At 45.9% G+C, this 19,991-nt stretch overlaps 2 protein-coding genes across 4 annotated transcripts; one reads left to right on the top strand and one right to left on the bottom strand.

The window, feature by feature from the left end:
• Positions 1 to 676: 676 nt before the first annotated feature.
• Positions 677 to 16,298, bottom strand: lrrc4bb (leucine rich repeat containing 4Bb). 2 transcript variants are annotated; one of them, XM_088360724.1, is made up of 5 exons: positions 16,124 to 16,298; positions 8,742 to 8,836; positions 7,709 to 7,999; positions 4,174 to 4,784; positions 677 to 4,093 (listed from the first exon to the last, which is right to left on the bottom strand). In XM_088360724.1, exons 4-5 carry the CDS (start codon positions 4,414 to 4,416, stop codon positions 2,111 to 2,113), a joined length of 2,226 nt encoding a protein of 741 aa, XP_088216850.1. In that variant the 5' UTR covers positions 4,417 to 4,784; positions 7,709 to 7,999; positions 8,742 to 8,836; positions 16,124 to 16,298; the 3' UTR covers positions 677 to 2,110. The 2 variants fall into 2 exon arrangements, with proteins under 2 accessions (XP_088216850.1, XP_088216849.1); XM_088360723.1 differs by lacking the exon at positions 8,742 to 8,836.
• LOC148382766 (heparan sulfate glucosamine 3-O-sulfotransferase 2-like) lies at positions 12,745 to 16,151 on the top strand. Of its 2 annotated transcripts, XM_088360726.1 has the most exons (3): positions 12,745 to 13,574; positions 15,291 to 15,414; positions 15,493 to 16,151. In XM_088360726.1, exons 1-3 carry the CDS (start codon positions 13,120 to 13,122, stop codon positions 15,907 to 15,909), a joined length of 996 nt encoding a protein of 331 aa, XP_088216852.1. In that variant the 5' UTR covers positions 12,745 to 13,119; the 3' UTR covers positions 15,910 to 16,151. The 2 variants fall into 2 exon arrangements, with proteins under 2 accessions (XP_088216852.1, XP_088216851.1); XM_088360725.1 differs by having other exon boundaries at positions 12,750 to 13,574; positions 15,291 to 16,149.
• Positions 16,299 to 19,991: the final 3,693 nt, after the last annotated feature.

Here is a 19,991-nt window from a genome sequence, read left to right as displayed (position 1 = left end):
TTGAGCAGACACGCCCACAAATCAAACTAATATTAAAATTTGGCAAAATTGTAAACAATACTCTGTGATGTGTGAAATTTACAAGTTTTTTATTTTCACTTTAAAGGGACAAAGTAGTGAACCAGATATATGAGCACTGAAGCGAATTTGATCAAATTTTAATCCATTAAAGAGAAAGTCAAGTCAAAAATGTTCTTTCCAATACGTTCTGTGCCCCCACTAATTCAGACACGGTATTCAGATTAATATTGCGTTTGTGGAATATGAATTAATCAGAAAAGTCCATCCATTTTCATCAAACTCAGAGCGGTGAATTCATATTCCACAAACGTAATATGAATTAATAATCACACATCCAGCCTGTGCTCAATTGCAACAAACATTATACCCCAAAAAAAATCTAAATTAACACCTCACCGAAACAAATGTCATACAAGGGCTCCAAAAATAAATGCCACCTTCCTCCAGTTTTCATGAAAACACTCCTTTTGTAGCATCTGCTGTACGTATATAGGAGAGTGACTAATCGCCTGTCTGAACATGTTAATAGCTCAGATGACACCTTTCATTAGCACGGTGACTAATGGCGGAACCACAACCCATACGTCCACCCCTGGTTCAGCCCAGAACTCCTCACGTTTTGCTATCTCGGTTGCCATATTGAGCCGTCACAATCCAATATATGATTCATTTATTTCACACATAATGATACATGGCTAGACAACTGTACACATTATATCAAACTAACAAAAATAAAGAAATACATAGTTGAAACGCGAGAAGCGCAAATGGCATCGAACATATGAAAGTTACACTGTAAAAATGCAGTTCTTACAATTGTCATACAACCAGACATTGTTATTATTGATATACTGTACATTTCCATTCATTCTACTCATCCTCGGTGGGATGTTGGATCCCGTCCGGATTGCTGCTGCTGCGGAGAGATGTCGAAACGTCATTAACGACGGCGTTTATGGCATGATTATAGTCACCATGAGCGAGGAGGTCATATCAAATTCCTGGCTACGGATCTGCTTGAAATAACACATAGAAGTCAACACTTTTATTTTAGCCGCACATGTTTTTGCATGGGAATACCGCATCCTGTTTGTGAAACATTAGTTGGAACATGATGGCATTGTAAGAATTGATACGATTCAAATACCAAGTAGCCGGCTGTTACAAAATACATAATACACCCTCGGAACACAAAAAATCGTAATGAGTACTACTGAAGCAACAGACAGAAGTTGGTCAAACAGAGATCGCCGTTTACTGTACTACAACCTAAATAGACTTGAAGCCAATTCAAAGATTCACAATGAGTGTTGCAATTGAGCCCTTATGTTCTCTGAGAAGTAGCCAAACTGAAAACATGTATCATAACCAACCTCCCCAATCTCCGACCCCGCTCGTTAGTCACATAGAAACAAACTCTACCCGAATATACATCCACCCCCAAAATATCTCTGCGTCCGAGTTTGCAATGATACATATTTAAATGAAAATATATTTATATAATTTGTGGAGTTTTCACAGTAGGTTGTACTGCACTGTACCTTTTTGTCCATCTACGTATGCCTACGTTATTGTCACCTCAGGGAGGGGGCGGGGGGGGAGTCTATTGAGTCACTTCAGAGCAAATGTGGCTTCTTTTTGAGAAGAAAAATGTCTCTCGGATTTCATATCTCCGCAATCTCTGCCATCTTCAGCGTGGTAAGTACTAGTGTGCATGTCTTCCATCTCTCCGGGCCAACAATGATTTAGGGCCCGATTACTTCCAAAGACTTGTTTTTTTTTTCCGTTTTTTTTCCCTTTGACAAGACAGTTTGGAGAAAATGCAAAAAAAAAAAAACATTTGCTTTGGCACAGATTTACATCGTAGCAATGTCCATTCCTTGATCTCCTTGGCCGTGAGCGTTACGACAGACACAAGTGGCCCACTGTGGCTGGGCGCACCGTCACGGACGAGTCTTTGTGTTTGTGTGTCGCCGCCGCCGCGGCGTCCCGTCTATCCCGTCTCCCGGCGTAAAGTCAAAGCACTCTAGTGTCTCATCATTCCGAGCATAAACCCAACATGAATCCCCTCTCTGTCCCACCGGCGCGTTTAAATCTGAGTCTCCTGGACATTTTCCTTTGAGTTCCCCTTGAAGAGAAGCGGCTCCATTTGAGGATTCTGGTTCTGGCCCATGAAACCTTTAATCGATCCGTGTAGGCCCATGGTGGGCATGGGGAGAGACATGGGCAGAGGCGGCGACATTGAACTCGGGTTGGTGTTGGTGCCGTTTCCCGAGGACATGAGCAGATTGGCTGTGGAGATGGGGACGGGCGTACAGGAGATGGGGATTTCCTGGCCTTGCTGGTTCTTGTGCATTCCTCCCGATCCCATTCCGTCGGGCCCGATACTAAGACCCATCACGTTGTTGTTGAAATGATGGGTCTTGTAGTAGTGGTTCAACGTATCCGAACGGCCGATGTTGGGTAGGTTGACGATTTCGGGATGATGTATCCTCAGGGTTCCCTCTCCGCCGCCGGCGTTCATGGTGGACCCGCCCGAGATACCGCTTCCGGCGCCGGCTCCGATTTCGTCTTCCACGTTGACGATTTCGATGGCTCTGGCCGGGCCGTGGTGCTTGTGCAGCTGGTGTTGCTTGCGGAGCTTATAGAAGACCACCAACATGACGGCCGCCATAAACGTAATGGCCACAAAGCAACCGATGATAATCTTGGTGGTTTTCATGACGTCGTCCAGGCCGGGAATGTTAGTTACGTCAATTATGGACACGGTCACGGCGTTCTCCGTGGCTCTGTTTGCCCGTGGGGACAGCGAGGAAAGCGAAGAGAGAGAAGGGGTTATAGTGATGCCGTCTAAGACCCCTCGTTCAACAGTAGGGTTCGGGAAGTCTATGAAGGTCTCGTTGATGTACTGCCTGGCCGAGTTCTTATCGTCCCCGCCTCCCACCGTCTCGACTGTCTCCACAGTGACGGTGGTGAAGTAGCTGTAGCTGTTGCTGGGATCCGACGCGGAGACGTTGAGCACGGCGGTGGCGGTGGTGTTCCCCGCCGAGTTGGTCACCATGCAAGTGTACTGCCCGGTGTCCTGCACGGTCACGTTGGTGAAGTTGAGCGTTCCGTCGTGGAGCACCGAGATCCTGACGCGGTACGATCCGTGGGTCATTAGGGTGCCGTTGGGCGTGAGCCAGTTGACGGAGGTCATGGAGGTTCCCGTGCGGCACTTGAGCTCGGCGGCCATGCCCTCGGTGACGTTGAGGTCGGTGGGCGGTTCCACGATGACCGGGGCGTAACAGATGAAATGGCTCTGATCCAGTTCGCCGATGTACTTGCCCTTCAGGCCCGGCGGCGCGTGACATCGGGCGCAACACGTGGTGTTGCTGGGAACCGTTTCTTTGAGCCACCAGCTGAGCCACAGAATCTCACAGGTGCACGACCACGGGTTGTGATTGAGGTGGACCCTCTCCAACTGATGCAAAGGCGTGAAGAGGTCATGAGGCAGCGAATGAAGCGAATTGTGGGACAGGTTGAGCTCCTCCAAGTTTTTCAGATCATCAAAAGTGTTGCGCTCAATCACCGACACCTTGGAGTGCATGAGCCACAGCTTTCGTAGAGACACCAGACCCTGGAAGGATCCCGGCCGGACGATCCCCAACTGGTTGCCCGACAACTCCAGCTCCTCCAGTCGTACGAGCGGGGTGAGGTTGGGGATGTCCTTCAAGCCGCACATGCCGAGATTCAAGAAACGCAAGTTGACCAGACCTTCAAAGGCGGCCTCGGAGATGAAATTCAGTTTCCTGAGTTCCCCGAGATCGAGACGGCGTAAAGAGGGAACGCGGTGAAAGGCGAAGGCCGCCAGCGTCTCGATGGGGTTGTTCCGTAGCCATAGTTCCCTTAGCTTGCTGAGGTACTCAAAGGCCTGCGACGGTACCACGGTGAGACGGTTGTCGAACAGCTCCAGCGTGTTGAGGTTCGGCAGCCCATTGAACGCTCCCACCTCGATCTGCCGGATGTGATTCTTGGAGAGCTGGAGGATTTCCAGATGCCGCAGATGTTTGAAGGTGTCAGACTTGATCACCTGGAAACAGAAACACGGCCACATGTTTGTAGCACCCCGTCTCAAAAACGCAACAACTCCCGACGTAACGTGACGCTCACCTGAATTGTGTTCTCCTGGAGATTGAGGTATCTGGTGTTTTCGGAAATACGGTCCGGGACTTGGTCTAGGGTCTTCCTGGTGCAGATGACGCGGCTGGCCTGATTGGAGCAGCTACAGGGGACCGGGCAGGGGGGTGCCGCTTCTGTCAGCTGAGGTCCATGGTTGTGGAACCACAACAAAAGGTGGACCAACCAGAGGAGGGGGGAAGGGGTGCAGGGTCTGGTCACCATGACAACACGCATGGCAACTGAGTCATGACCCACCCCTACTGCCGTATGATGTTATAAATTACCTCCTAACAGGGGGACTTTAAGTGCTTATTTTTATGTCCATATTTTATGCTCTTATGCTGTTTTTCTCCTTCAAGTCGACTGCTCAATAATTTAGAAAGACGGGTGTAATGTTATATTAAAGAGACTCTATCTTTAATAGATTTTACTTTGCTCACGCTTCTATGACTACCAAGCACCTTGATCTTCCTTGCATGTCATTTTATGAGAGCATGTCCCTTTTTTGTTCCCATGACAATTATTAGTAGAAAATTATATTTGGGAGCAATTTAGTCTTCTCTGCAGAGGTTGTTTGTTTCTTCTCACTGTGGAAGGAGGGGCTGGGGTGGGGATGGGGTAGACGAGAGAAAAGGAGAAAAAGAAAGAAAGGAGGTCAAGTCATGCACAGTGCGCCAGCTTTGAGATATTAGCCTAACACATTCATGCAAGGATGCCCAGGATGGAATTTAATTATGAAAATATTACAACGTCCTGTTGCTGGAGACAAGCAAGGTCAGACTTCAATTTGTGAAGTCTTTCCAATTGTGGCACAATTAGACGCTGAGCTGCCGTTTTCTCGACGTTAACGTTGTCATCTTGAGATGGACACCTCAAAACAAATGCAATGGGATGAATCATCATTTAAGATCACGCAGACATCATTAAGGGGAAAAAAAACGCAATATTATTAACCTGTTAACAAATGACACCCTAAATTAAATTAGAATTATTATCGACCGCATGCGCTGCCTTGCTTGAGAGCCTGTCGCGCACTTTTCTTTTATTTTTTTTCTGAGGGCAACCAGAAATGCCTGCAAGCAGACCCACTAAATTTAGAATTGCTCGGGTTATTTCCCTGGCAGTGATAAGAGCAAATGTTTTCGAGAGATGACGACTCGACGGTCGCCGTCCTTGTGCAAATCTACATGATAAATTTCACTCTTGAGCAAACGGCGGGTTTTCGCTCCGATGGCGGCGGTTTGCGTCTCCTCTCCGATGCAGCGACGACGCATGGGCTCCTAGAAACACGGTTGCTGTGGCAACCTGCTCACTCACCATCTTGTGTTTTTACTGTCCAGCGCCCCATTCCACGTTATTATATTTAGCGGCGCTTGATGAACGCTTGCCACTCAAAAGACATAACAAGCTCCACTGCACTTAAATGTAATGGAATATTTATTTCTATATTTATGTCCGCGTTTAAATGATACAGATTGCAAAAGGAGCTTGCCAGAGAGCAAAAAGAATTCAAATTGGAAGATCATAATATCTACAAGGTCATCATCAGTCTAGGAGGGGGAAAAAAAAAAAACAGAGCCGAAAACTGTTATAGCAGCTATTAAAGAAATTCATGAGGGAGTGTGTTTGCTAAAAATAGACTTTTTTTTTTCCTCAAATGTTCTGCACATCCCACAGATTTTCTCACACACCCTCATCCAGGCACACATTGTATAGAATCACACCAACTGTTGTCAACAACAGATACACAAATAGAGCGACGCCTGTGTGCCGTTGTTTTGTTTTTGGAGGCACATGACAGCTTGATTCAAAATGGAGGCTTCGGCCCAATCAACAGCTAATAAAAGGTTGAGTCGAAAAAACAGAGATTCGTTTCCCATTAACGCAATTAAACAGTGACAGCATTCATACAGTGCACTCCGGGTCAAAGAGAACCCAAATTGGGTCAAATGGTTAACGAGGTTGACGATTCCACCCAGCAGGTTGAGTCATTTTCCGATTACACAACCCAAAGTGACGAGTTGAAATAATTCACTCGAACTAACCCAATCAGGTGGTTCGGAAAAACAACCCAGCCTTTATTTATTTATTTGTGGTTCTATTCTATTAGGGCCTTTTTGCAATGCAGCTAAAATGGTGAAAACGCATTTTTCCTTTAGGCCAAAAAAAAAAGTCGATTATTTCTTCCTTCAATGCACTACCACACACGAGGGATATTTAAGCGGCTTTGGTAGGTGTGTGGTTTCTTTCCACAGCCTTGGGGGAGCAAAAACACATTATTCACATGTTGAGGACCACACAAGGTAACAAACCTTTCACTGTGTGGAGAGAGAGAGAGAGAGAGAGAAAGAGAGAGAGAGACCTTGACACTGAAAGCCTGTTGCCTTGACATGCCACCCTCAATCGCTCCACCATATGAGACGAGTTATATCTCATGAGATGCTCTTCAGCTAATAGAATACTCAACTCGTTTTTTTTCCGGAGGGAGGGGGGGGGGGATGGTTGAATCATGACATTGCTGACACGCCTGCGTTTTATTTATTTTTCTCCCTCCCGTTGAAGAAAATTCTCAAAGGTGTATTTCTCTCTCTCTCGCTTTCTCTCACGCTCTCTTCTTTTTTTTTTTTATCTTTGTTGCTCTTTGGTGTTGAGAGCAGATTGCAACAATGTCGGTATTGATTATTCGATCAGGCCTGAGAGAGCGCTCAGTCGTGAAAAGACAAATTAGCTGCAAGCTGCTGACCAATTGCTACAAACCAATCACATTGTGATTGTATCAAGCCTTTCCACAACACAGTCGTTAAGGTTTATGAAGAGGCCGGAGGAAGAAAAAAAAAAAAAAAAAAGTGGTGTGAGTTGTTTTTGGTGAAGGGGGGGGGGTGTATCAAAAGGCCCGATGAGATGATGGTGTGCATGGAACACAAAGCGACACAGGTGCATCGGGGCCAACATCATCTACTGTAACTATGACAACACTAGATTGATTCAGGACGTGGGAATCAGGGGAGGCAGAAATGCAGCTTCATGGCGATCATCACAATCAAACGATAAGGATTTTTTTTTTTTAATGATTCGATCACAGCACTCTCCCCTTCGATACGGACCACAATCGAACAGAATGGCCTTATTCATCTTTGCAGCTGCACTCACCATATACGGCGCACCTTCCTCCAGAACGCAATTGAAATTCTGAATAGGCCTAATTCTGCACATGCTGCATTACAAAATGGCTTGCACCCGCTTAATGACAACTGCACCCACAACCCCCCCACCCTACCCCACCTCCCTCGGCCGTTTCTTTAAAGGCAATGAAATGTGCTTACATAATACATTTTTGGATTTAACCCCCCCGCTTTTCCTTTTGCGCGTCTAAATTATTCATCCTGGCTAAATTGTCATGCATCTCTGCAGCTTCTGCACAATTTGCCACCTGATAATCTTCCTCGTCGGGATGTCAGCGTGCACAACGCGCCGGCCATTTCATCCTTGGCTTTAAACGTACACACCTGCACAAACATGCACTTACCTCGGCGTTGCGGAGTCTAACGTCGATGTTTTCCCTTCAACATCCTCATCAGCGCTCGCTCGCTCGTCTGTCTTCCCCCCCACCCCCCCTCACCCCCTTTCTCCAAAATGGATTGGCTTGTCTCCCGGGCTGAGAGCTGCCCTCTTCTTGTTCGTCTTGTCGGCTATTCCGCAGCGCCAACGCAACGCGGGGGTCTGCACGGCGGCGGCGGCAGCGGAGGTGCTGCTGGTGATGACGGCCGCTTACACCAATCCACGCCGACAGGCACGCGTGACAAACAATTGAAGGAGGCTCGAAAGGGAGAGAGGGGGGGGGGACAAAAAAAAAAGCATCAGTTGAAAGGCCACTGGGAGACGATGATGTTAGAATGATCACATTGAATTGAAGGAGGACGACGTTGCATGCGCGCGTCCGTTCATCCTTGGAGAAGGCGCGCATGCAGGCTGCGCACAAGGTTTTTTTTTTTTTTTTTTTTTTTTGCGCCCGCGTCTTTACGCACATTCCGCATGTCTCCCTCTCTGAATCCCACTAAGAGCAGCTAAGATGCGCTTCTCATGGCTACACCTGCAGTCATGGAGCCATTCAAGCAATTCATCCGCATGAGTTATCTTGTAAAAGAGAAAGCAGGATGCTGACACATATTTTAGTCATGACTCAGAATCAGGACGAGTTGCGGTGGGCAAATTGACTCGATTAGAAAGTAACTACTGATTGACTGCTTTGGAAATAACTTGATTTTTGCAGAAGTTAAATTGTAGTGACCTCCACCTCTAAATATCATGACTAAGCAACATTGTGTGAGCTACTTTATTTTTACTTCTTCACTTCTTTAATTGTTAATAATTAAAGCAACATACTTATATAGATATTTTCCTCACAAAAAAAAAACCAATTAGTTAGGGGTAGACTTTTTTCCCCCCTAGTCGATATGCACTTAATCCAGCCTCTTGGATTCAAATCACTTAAAAAGATTTCTGTTGTGCAGACAGTGCAGAAAGCATTATGTGTGTGCGTGTGTTGAATTGGCCCCTACACATTTAGTGTCTCCGCTCATCAGTCCTTATGCTTTGACTGCCCTCCTGACTGTCAGCTCCAAGTTAGCCCGTCTTCCCTCCGTCCCAGCCGGCACTAAAAGGTCAAAGGACGCAGAAGACCGGTTATGCTTCAGCAAAGACCCCCAAGATATGCACCCTCCACTCGCTCCCTCCTCCCTTTTGCACTTCCCCTCCCTGTGAATGCCGTAGTGAGCATTGTTCACCAGCGCTGGCTTTTTTTTTTTTTTTTTTTAGCTGAAAGCCGCACAGCAATGAGGTCTCTGTGCCTTTTCGCCCCCCTCCTCCTCCTCTCGTCTACCCATCCCCCCTCTCTCTCTATTAAATTTCCAGTCACACAGCGGTGCAGAGGATATTCCTCCTTTCCCTTGTACCCCCCCCCCCACCCCCCAGCTGAAATCTCAGCGCACAATCCGGCCCGCGTCCCGACCTGGCCGCCTTTCAGCGCTCGGCTCTCCTCCCTGTACATCTTTTTGCCTTCCAAGCTCCCTCCCTCCAGCATCCCACCCACCCCCCGGCCGCCACGCCATTTAAAATGACTCCACGCCGCCCCTGCCAAGTCCCCGGCCCGGCCCTCCCCTCCTTCCCCCACCCCCTTGCTTTCCACTCCGTGTCCTCACTGTGTCATTGCACACTGAATTTGATACCCCCCATAACCCCTCCCTCCCTCCCTCCCCCCCATCTTGCATATATGGCACCCTTGAGCATCTGTATGAGGAGAAGAGGACAGGACCATGCATTTGTTCGCCATAAATAAACATCACGACCGTATTGCTTGCGTGTCATCGATACATGAAAAGCACAGAGGAGGGGATTGTCATCCCTGCATGCAGAGGACAAACGCGCGACACTTTTCCGATGCAAACTAAAGCGCTTCAACTTAGCGCCGTGTCGGGAGCCACGGGTGGGGAACGGGAAAGGGAGGGCGACGAGGATTTGGCAGAGACATGCTAGCGCGCTGAGACATATGTGGCATGCTGATAGCACCGCGGAGGTGCGGCTCACACTGTGAAGCGTGTTTTAGAGGGATGGAAGGGGGAGGGGGGCACGCTGGGTGGAGGGTGCCCGTACGCATGTCCGTCAACTCCAATCCCCTCACCAATGTGGGGGGAGAAAAAGTATCTATTTTGTGGTGGCAATATACGGGAGGATGAGAGACAACAGTGAGGAAAAACCTCGGTGTCACAGTATCTTAGCAACTGCCTCCATCTCCTTGGAGACGGAGGGCTGACATCATTTCCTGTCTGGGAGAGGAGAACTCACTTTGAGTGTGTGTGTGTGTATGTGTGTGTACTTTCATACACCAAACGCATCCTTATTATTATCATTGCAAGAACTGCATTGAATTGCATACGTGAGGTCTATTTCAACAGTTCATTTTGAAATTTCGAAATATATAGCAGCATTTCAGTATTGACAATGTTGAGGGCTTTGCGAGCGGCCTTTTAAACATTTTGATCCTTCACTGCCCTCCTGTGGTCAAACATGAGAGTTGCAATCACTTTCAAGCCACAGAGTTGTTTATTTAATGTGTGAATGCTGAAATTCTAATATTCAAAATCATTCCACATTTTCACCACTCTCATTCAACCTCATTTTATACCGCTCAATATCTTTTAGTATCATTCCAAGGTGAAATTACAGTCATTTGATCAAGTGCAGCAGACAGAAGGTACATTTAAGATATCATAATATTATAAAATAATATGTGAATATCTAATAATGGAGCGCAGTAAAGGTCACGGCCACAATGATAACTGAATGTCCGTCTCCCAAAAGGATTCTGGAGGCCTGATGCAAATCTCCAGAGTCAGCAGAATCCAGTGAGGGCATTATATACACATTATAGAGATCAGCATATGATTCGGGAAAAAATCCCACAGGGGTTAGATGCATTTCATAGCGTATAATAATGGTCTATTTAATCGTTTCAGGTAATAGAACACCGATTTAAAAGGTGAAGATATAAATATATGGTACACCGACTGATATTTAAAAAACAGCAATCGTTTTAAAACACTAGTTTTATAAAGGCAGAATATCAAATCTCAAAATTGGCCAGCCAGCAAATACATTTCATTCCTAACGTCAGTATTTTCACACAAAATGGTGTTATCCATGTCTCACCGGTAGATGGTGCTGTTGTAGCGGTTTTAGCTTTGGCCAAATCTTTCCACGGCCCCCTTAATACACCTAATTCTAATTTCTCCTAACTTCCGGTCCCACAAAAGATATCACATTAAGAGAAATTAAAATCAATATCCTAACCACAAGTAAATTTGAGTGATTTAGATGAGCACAAATAATGACTATTGTCTCTTATATGATAAACATCACTACACCTGCAAGAGGGTTGCACCAACAGATAATAGATGCACTTTATGCAACGTGGTGGTCCCCTTGGGTCCATTTACGTGCCCAAGAGCGGCACTCAATAAAAAAGAGCGGCACTCGATAAAAGAGCTTGGAGGGTGTTGGCTTTATGGGGTGGGCGTGAATGATTTCTGCTAAGAAGCCATCGCTCATCAATCTGCGAGCATCATCTGTATCAGAGTGGTGACACTAAAAATCCCCAATCTACCCCACCTCAGGCCACACTTAGTGCTGACAAACGAGCTGAGCCCTTGGCACAGTGGGCAGCGAGAAAAATTGGCTTTGGGGAATTTTTCCACCAGACAAATGGGAGATAAAGGAAAAACACACAGAGGAAAGAAATCTAATTATTTTGAAAAGAACAGAAAGTTAAAAAACAAATAGAGGAGACTTTAATCGTAGGATGGAGTTTTAACCAAATATAATATAATATGATATAATATAAATATAATATAATCATTATTTTAAGAGCCAGGCTGCGGGGCAAAAATACACATCCACGTAATCACTGAACCGAAACCCTCCAATTTGAGGGTTAGCGGAGGTTTTGAATTGCTCTGTCGCCCCCTCGTGGTTTAGATCTGAAGTACATGCTTAAACCATTATAACTACAATAAAACACGTTTAAATACTGTTTTAACAATAATATAATAAATAAATAATAATAACAATAAAAAAAATAAAGATTACTTTTAAAATATTCTATTTTATAATATTTTACATAATATTATTGTATTAGACTGTCCCGACTAGTCCTGCAGAGGAGTCAGACTATGCAGCCTACCTAAGTGTTTACAGCCCTGCCACATAAAACCGCCACTGGGACTGTGCAGTCTGTGATAGCTGAAAATAAGCCATATGCCCTGTGAACTGAACTCAGGATAAACTGATTTAAAGCATCCCTGTCCCTGATAAAAAAAAATAAACAAGCAGAAAACACAAGCCGCACACTCAGCAGAGGTGATTATAACATTTAATCACAGACTCCTATCGTAGCGCCGTGTACTTACTCGCTCCGAGCTTTGATTTACCCGCCCTCGTGAGGAAAAATCTCATTCACGAGACGGATTGCTGAGGGGGGGCCTCCGACTGGCCCCTATAAATCATTCTTTAATCAGAGGCCTCCGAGATTGGGCGCAGGCGCCCTCGGGAGAAGTGCGGTGACACCTCGACTCCTCCCCGTGCGCTAGGAGTTTTTATCTTGGCGTTTCCCCCCTCCGGGGCTTGTCAGTCCGCTCGTCAGAGAACGAAGAGGGATGACCTGACCAGTGCCCTTGCCCAAAAGCAAAACACTGTCACGGAATTAGTGTCTGTCAACGGAATTCGGCTGTTTTATTCAGCGGTTTGCACAAACTGAGTCGAGCTAAATATTAGCTGACTTCGGCAATGGCTCGAAATAACATCGGTGAGGTTAACGTTGCAGCGATTAGTATTTTGCTTTTTTGTCTCCTCTCAAGCAATGTGGTTGTTTGAATAGATAATTATTTTAGTCTTAGGAGTGTCTCAACAGATTGTGATGTTGTAATTGCTGCATACATCCACAAGGCGGCGGGGCATCTAGGGATTGCTATGATATGCTGTCATGAATGGACAAGTCCTAATTGCGATTGATATTTTTGCACTGGGCTGAATTGATGAAGAAATATTCTGTTGGAGTGTCTACTCGGCGCTTGCTGAGGAGTGAGTCAAGTCTGAGTGAGAGCCCAGCGCGTGTTTAATGCAAAGATGCTGCGACGTCACTGACTTTTTTTTTTTTATAGCTAGAGTGTGTGCACGGAGCTAGACGAAGTTGTCAGACCGCGCGCCTCTTCTCTCCCGGTGCGTCATGACCATGGCTGCGAGAACCGGGCACTCTTTTTTCCCACACCCCAACATGGGAAGTTTTTGGATGCGCATCAGAAGAGCTGGAATGCAATATTTTCAAATCTTTGGAGACAATAGGCACGGTTAATTAAAAAAAAATGTACTGTTGGTATCCATGGAGAGATGGCATGCGCGCTCGTCTTCAATCGCCGGCTTACAAAAACATCCGTATGCTTGTTGTCCCTGCTCCTTTCCTACGTGGCTTACTGCGCCTTATTCCACGCAGACCCCCTCATGCCGCCCGTCTCGGGGGATCCGGCACCGAGCTGCAATCGGCGGCTACCAGCCGATGGAAGCTGCGCGTCTCCACCCCCGTCTGCCGTGGAGGCATCCAGGGTGAAGGCAGCCGAGGGGCCGCCCTCAATTGCGCTTCACGCCAGGAGCGACACGCCCAGCCCGCCTATGGGCCACCCAAAGTTCGGCAATAAAAAGTTGCCCAATGCCATCATAGTTGGCGTGAAAAAAGGAGGAACAAGGGCAGTTCTGGAGTTTATACGGATCCACCCGGACGTGAGAGCTGCGGGGACTGAGACGCACTTCTTTGACAGGCATTATGACAGAGGGTTCGAGTGGTACAGGTAAGGTCACAGAAAAAAAGATATATAATGATATACTGATTATACTAAATATTTAAGATGGCGTATATAATGGTTTTGTTGCCTTATTTAAGGGACACTATATTGGAAAAAGCATCTAAAGATATATTTCTGTGCATATATCTAAGCGGTACAGAAAATGGACGGATAAATATATAAATAAATTCACACATATACAAATAGATATTCCTGTGGAAGAATATTTAATCGTTTTACCTGTCATTAGTATGGATAGCTGATTAAAAATGAATTATTTAGGTTAAATAAATATTTAAGGACCAATTCTGTGGATTCTTTTCCGATAATGAGCTCTCACATCACACTGGAATCGCTACTTTATGTAAGAAAATATACAGTCAGTTTCCCTCCCAAGATAAAAAGTGCAACAAATTAAAGGTAAGATTGATTTTTCCAACATGTGAGGAAACGACTGAGTCGTTTTTTCTTTTTTTCAAAGGAGAAGCTGAGCTGAAAGTCCTGCCACTATTTCTGTTAATTAAACCACTTGTCAGCCATCGTCAGCCAACTTGTACTTTCCCCTTTCCTCCGCAAAGAAGTTGGGGAATGTGTTGATTATTGATCCCTAACTGCGACATGAAGGCCCTTTAACAAAGTGTGGCCTCATTAAACGGCTTGGTTTGGCGAAAACCTGTCAGACATTTTATGAGGCGAACCCACACGATCTATAACGAGTTATTTTGGAGGTGTACAACGTTTCAGATTGAAATCATATCGCACATTCGTTCTCGTTAATGATTTGCCGTCGAGCCGATGACAATAATTGGGCTCTTTGGCGGTGTGATTGTCAGCTGCCATAAAAGGTCAAATGCTAGCTCAGACTTGAGAGCTTTGGGAGACCTTCATAAACATACGTTTGCGTCTGATGAGGAAAGGTCAAACTGCGGAGCTGGACAGACATTTATCGACCTCGCAAGTAAAAAGGTGAAGCTAAAGATAGCTGAAAGTTTACAAATGCTAACAACCCTCAGGACTTTTAGCGATTTGGGCAAAAACATTGAATTTTTGTTTTTGGGATATTGTGACAGTAAGTTAAAAACGACTTGAGCAATTATGGTATTAAAGTAAAAAAAATTTGACCCTTGAGCACAGAGGTCAAGTATGTTGAAGTGATACATCTTGACAGATAGACAAGCTTTGTGTGATTAGCCTGGGTTGTTAGCGGGAAGTTAGCCTGCCTGTTTTTTTTTCTCCAAATGGATTCGACTAACATTTCTCACCCATTTGAGATCAAGAAGCCGCAAACATGGAGACTACGGTGCTCCACTTTGTCGACTTGTAAGGAAGCGAGCTTCGTCACCTGCTTTCCTTCATGGTGATTTATTGCTCTGGAAGCGTGCTACGCCATCGAGCTGTGTGCGACACAATTCTCCAGTGATGGGCTAGTGCACTTCATTTGCAGCGAGAAACTGAGTTTATAGCCAGAAGGAGCTTCTAAGCTAAGGATTTGAAGTCTTAATCAGTGCCGGGAAAAGTTTTGCGTAAGAAGTAGAGGTCTCTGGCAAACAAGTTCTGAGTTAAAAGTAATTCACTAAAATGTCAAGATATTGCCATTTTCCATACGGAGAGGACATTGTGTCCTCGAGTCGCTTAGCACGTCAAAAGAAAGTGCTTGAAATAAATAATTGAAGTGAATGTAAACAAAAAGTCCTCCTCTTGCTTTTTTGGGATTTTCTTCAGAGCTTCAATGCCAAGGACTCTTGAAGGGCAGCTCACCATGGAGAAAACGCCGAGCTACTTTGTGACGAAAGAGACGCCGCACAGGATCGCCGCGATGTCCCGAGACACCAAACTCATCGTGGTGGTACGCGACCCCGTCACCCGAGCCATCTCGGATTACACCCAGACTTTATCCAAAACACCTGACTTGCCGAGCTTCCAGGAACTGGCCTTCCGGAACCAGACTTTGGGCTTGGTAGACGTGTCTTGGAACGCCATTCGCATCGGGCTGTACGCCCTCCACCTGGAGAACTGGCTGCGCTACTTCCCTCTAGCTCAGATCCACTTTGTCAGCGGCGAGCGGCTCATCACCGACCCGGCGGGCGAACTGGCTCGGGTGCAGGACTTCCTGGGGCTCAAGCGCATCGTCACGGACAAGCACTTCTACTTCAACCGCACCAAAGGCTTCCCGTGCCTCAAGAAACCGGAGAGCAGCGGCTCCCCTCGCTGCTTGGGCAAGTCCAAGGGCAGGACCCACGTCCAGATCGACCGAGACGCCATCGAACAGCTACGGGACTTCTACAGACCCTTCAACGTCAAGTTCTACGAGATGGTGGGTCATGATTTTAAGTGGGAGTAGATATGGAAAATCATTCTTCTGAAACCTGGCAATCATGAAATTAAATTGTAACCTCCAAAATGTGGTCAGTATTCTTCTACGCTCACGTTTGGTGTCATTTCAGCATTTGCAACAAGTTCATCAGCTGGTGTCAAAATGGTTGCCACGTATAAGTTACTGAGGAAACTTTTGGTTTCACTGTGCTTGAGAAAAAACAAAAACATGCACAACTTACCTTTCTGGGGTGAAAGATTCCAAGTTTGGCTCAGCCAGCAGATTCCAAGTAATCCAAAATTGGTAAAACCAAAGTTTTCCCCAAGAGTAATCCACACAAGAGTCACATAAGGTCACCTTGAAACTTTTTCCTTTCTTTCATGCCTCAAAGGTGTCACCTGTATTTCCTTCCCCACTTCCTGTTGCTTTCTTACTTCCTGTCTTCTACTTCCCTTTAAATAAAGAACAAAAAATGCACCGTAATAAACAAGTAGGCTCCGGCTCTATAAAAAAAAAAAAATTAAATAAATTAATTAAAATAAATCTTTTTTTTGGTACTAACATTTAAATGGACCTCTTGCTTGGAAACCTCCACTTTTTTTTGAGTCCTGTGACCTCCAGGTGTATGTCTCCGCGACCTCTGATGCCCCCCCCCCCACCTGCCGCTGTCAAACCTTACACACCAGCGTCTCATTTCCAGCACATCTACACACACTCACACACAGGTGAGCACCAGACGTCACCACGAGCACTTGGGAGGATGGTGCACATGGGTCCTAATTAGGCCTGAGGGCCGGCAAGGAGCAATCCCGGGGAACAAGCGGCCGCCAGAGTCTGATTAGACTCTCCCAGCGCAAGGCCCTCCTGAGATTGCTTGCGGGTCAAATCTCACACACACACACGAGCGCACACACACACACTTTGCTTACTTTTCAAATCTAAACTCCCGCAGGAGGCTGCCTATGCAAATGTCGGAACCTCTTTGCCTTGGTAGCTTGGTGACGTGGCTTATTTGCACCTTGGCTAATGAGCTAGTTTAATAAATATTTGGTGATGATGCAAAAATCATATCCTTGCTTATATATATATATATATTAAAAAAAACAAAAATCAAGCCAAAATAGATGCTATTTTGTCGAGCATCTTGGGAGCAGCCGAAAGAAGAAGTTATTATTTTAAGCACTTTTGATGCTCAGTTGTATACAATAACTGTGAAAATACATTGCAGAAAAAAATAGCTTTTTTTTTCAAATCAATACATTCTCAACAAAACATGTCAAAGCGCCCCCCACCAAAAAAAACACACATTAATTCACTGACAGTCTGAAGACAAAGTGTTTAAAAGTCACACAAATGTCAGCCAGATGTACTTCATCTCGACCTACTAGCTACTCGCTGACTTTTAATGAGCTTTCCAAAAAAAACCAAAATATACACTTTCACAACCAACCCCGAGTTGTTCTTTTTTTTTTTTTTTTTTAGTGATTCTTTAACAAGTGTTAGCATGGCCCTGCATTTCACATGCATGCTCCATTTAAGGTGTGCTACTTAAAACATGTCCTGTATTGGGGATGCAGGATGAAAAACGAGGTTCCTCGGCTGACATTTGCCGGTGAACTCTGCTCGGTCCTCGGAATCGTTTGGTATGCCGACAGGATGTCCCGGCGGTCTAAATCGCTGGTGGCTTTGGAGGCAAATTAAAACCAAGCACTGACAACTCGGCGTCGCGGTCGCGAGTACATAATGATACGTGTTCTTACAAGTATTTGCAGTCTGAAGCGAAGTCTGTGGGGAGGCCACCGAGTTGGTGTGTGGAGGTGATGCGCTCTAATGAGCTTATGGTGAGGAAAGCAAAGAGCAGAAGAAATGAGGCTGGCCAAGTTAAAGTCAGGTCATCTTTTTGTCAGGGGAGGCAGCAAAACTTTGGAAATTGCAAATCTGAGGTCACCGGTTTGGATTTTAATTTTTAAGTTGGGGGTCTTCCAAGCAGGAAAAGGTTGTCCGTCCGTCCAGCCCGACCAGCTTGTTTCACAAGTCGGCCTGGCAAAGCTGATGAGCTCGCAGGCGTGTCGATGGAGCTCTGGCCAGGAGACGCGTGCTAATTAGGATGCGCGCCTCGCCTCTCGCCGAGGAGGATAACAAGGCTCATCTCAAGGCTGCCTCGGGATGAGCCTCACATCCACGGCGAATCAAAACGTGTCTGATGTGTCAGCAGCCCCCCGGACCGTAGACCCGCCGCACCTGAGCTGGCGCGTTAAGATCTTGATGGGGGGGTGAGGCAGCTTTCAACGCCGTATCACTGAGGAAAAGACAGATGACATCACAAAAAGAGGCAAAAATTTCTACTTTGGATCGCTGGAGTTTGGAGGGTGAGCAAACTGAGGCCCGCGGGCCACATTGGGGCCGCTACTTTCTTTAATTGGGCCCACCATGCAGTGAAAATCATAGCGACCTGATTGTTGTTTGTTCTCATGAGCATCCTCACCCAAATCACACATGTCCAAACAAAGAGAGTGGAGGATGGTCCAGACCCCCGAGGCACCTTCTCTCAGATTGCACGTCAGATGCTGAAGACAGCTGCGCTCATCACGGCGTTTATGAATTCATTAGCTTTTATGTTTCTCCAAACACTCATTTATCTCCCCGAGAAAATCAAATAGGACAGACACGGGCTCGTCTTCCTTTGTGAAGACGGAAGAACTTTTGTCAACGCGCGGCACGGCACGTGCCAAAAAAAGCCTGCGGAATTTAAAGCTGGGTGGCAAGTCAGGCCCTGTTTTTGACAGGATGTGCGTGCAAAAAGCGCATATGTTTGGGTGAAGACGGCTTTTTAAAAAAAATCAAAGTGTGTTATTTGCCTTCGTGAAAGCGCACTACATCAAAGTGTTCGCCTTCCTCTCCCGTGCAGCTTCCATCTCAGTGCCTCTAATGATAGAAGATACAAGGAGGTGCCACGGCTGGCAGCCAAAAGGAGATCGAGCGAGCGAGAGAGAGAAAGAGAGAGAGAAAGCGCACATTGGAGGTGATGATTGACATGCCGGCATCTTTTTTAATATTCCTGTGATGTCGGTCCAGACGCGTAGATGCCAATGATTGCGGCCTCGCACGTTGGCTGACGTAGCCGTCTGCTCGACAACCACCTGGCTGGCTGTGAGGAAGAAAAAAAAAAATAGATATATATATTTAAATATGCATCCTGCGATTCCTGAATGTTTTCTCAAGTACGCATCTTTCTCCAAGGTTCAACTTGTTTTTTTCCGAGACGCTCTGTACATCTGCTCGGGTTTATGTAATTCAGTCGTGGATGTCCCGCCTGACACGTCATGTATATTGCATGGACTAAAAAGCTGCTCTCTTGCCGCCCGCACTCAAGGCTTACTGGATTTTTCATCTCCAATTAAAAGGGAACTAAAGTATTGCATCGTTGGACTCGAGCGAGAGGGAGAAATAATTGACGGGCTCGTTCCCGAAACAAGTGAATTATTTAATCTGTTTTGGACTTTTATGGTGGTTCAAGAAAAAAGATGGCATAGTGAAAATGCAATTATATCTTGGATTTGGGCTATGTTGGGAAAAAGGGATATGAAATGCATTTTTTTTTTTTTTTGGTGAGTTCTGGAATGCAGAAAGTCTCAAAGCTAATCACAAAGATGATGGCGGTCGTCGTTTTCAATCCTGCGACAAAGAGACATCAATAAGGATCGAATTTGACTCAATTGCGCCGATCAATACGGCGAGATTGCATCGGGCACAATTCCGAGCCAAGCCAAAAGGCCGCTCGACGTGCAAACTAATTCCACGAGTTCACAAGTCAACAAGGCTGATGTCACGCTTGAAATCCGATCAAACTTTCAGATTCCTCCGATGAGGCCTCGCTAATGAGCCTCGCTTGGACGTGAGACAAACCGAAGACGATTATTGATGGCAGCAGAAAAGTCGGACTCTTGCCAGATTGCAGTCTGCGTGTTTTTTTTTTTTTTGAATTCTTGACAAGCATTTTAATTCCAGCAATTTCTGCAGGAGTAAAACAAAAAAGAAAACGTCGGCTGTCTGGAGAGGACGGTTCGTGTCACTGCCAGTCTTTTTTAAATTTTTTATCACTTCCCCAG

The sequence above is a fragment of the Syngnathus floridae genome, chromosome 18 (assembly GCF_059516105.1).
Source record: "Syngnathus floridae isolate MCC-2025c chromosome 18, RoL_Sflo_1.0, whole genome shotgun sequence".
In the NCBI taxonomy this organism is placed as follows: domain Eukaryota; kingdom Metazoa; phylum Chordata; class Actinopteri; order Syngnathiformes; family Syngnathidae; genus Syngnathus; species Syngnathus floridae.
Note: the sequence above shows the minus strand (reverse complement) of the source record. Positions and strands in the feature narration are given on the sequence as shown.

Coding starts and splice junctions, on each gene's coding strand:
- lrrc4bb (XM_088360724.1), bottom strand. CDS start 4,416: ATGCGTGTTGTCATGGTGACCAGACCCTGCACCCCTTCCCCCCTCCTC. Junction 4,094..4,173: donor TCCAGGAGAACACAATTCAG/GTGAGCGTCACG, acceptor TTCTGTTTCCAG/GTGATCAAGTCTGACACCTT.
- LOC148382766 (XM_088360725.1), top strand. CDS start 13,120: ATGGCATGCGCGCTCGTCTTCAATCGCCGGCTTACAAAAACATCCGTA. Junction 13,575..15,290: donor AGAGGGTTCGAGTGGTACAG/GTAAGGTCACAG, acceptor GATTTTCTTCAG/AGCTTCAATGCCAAGGACTC.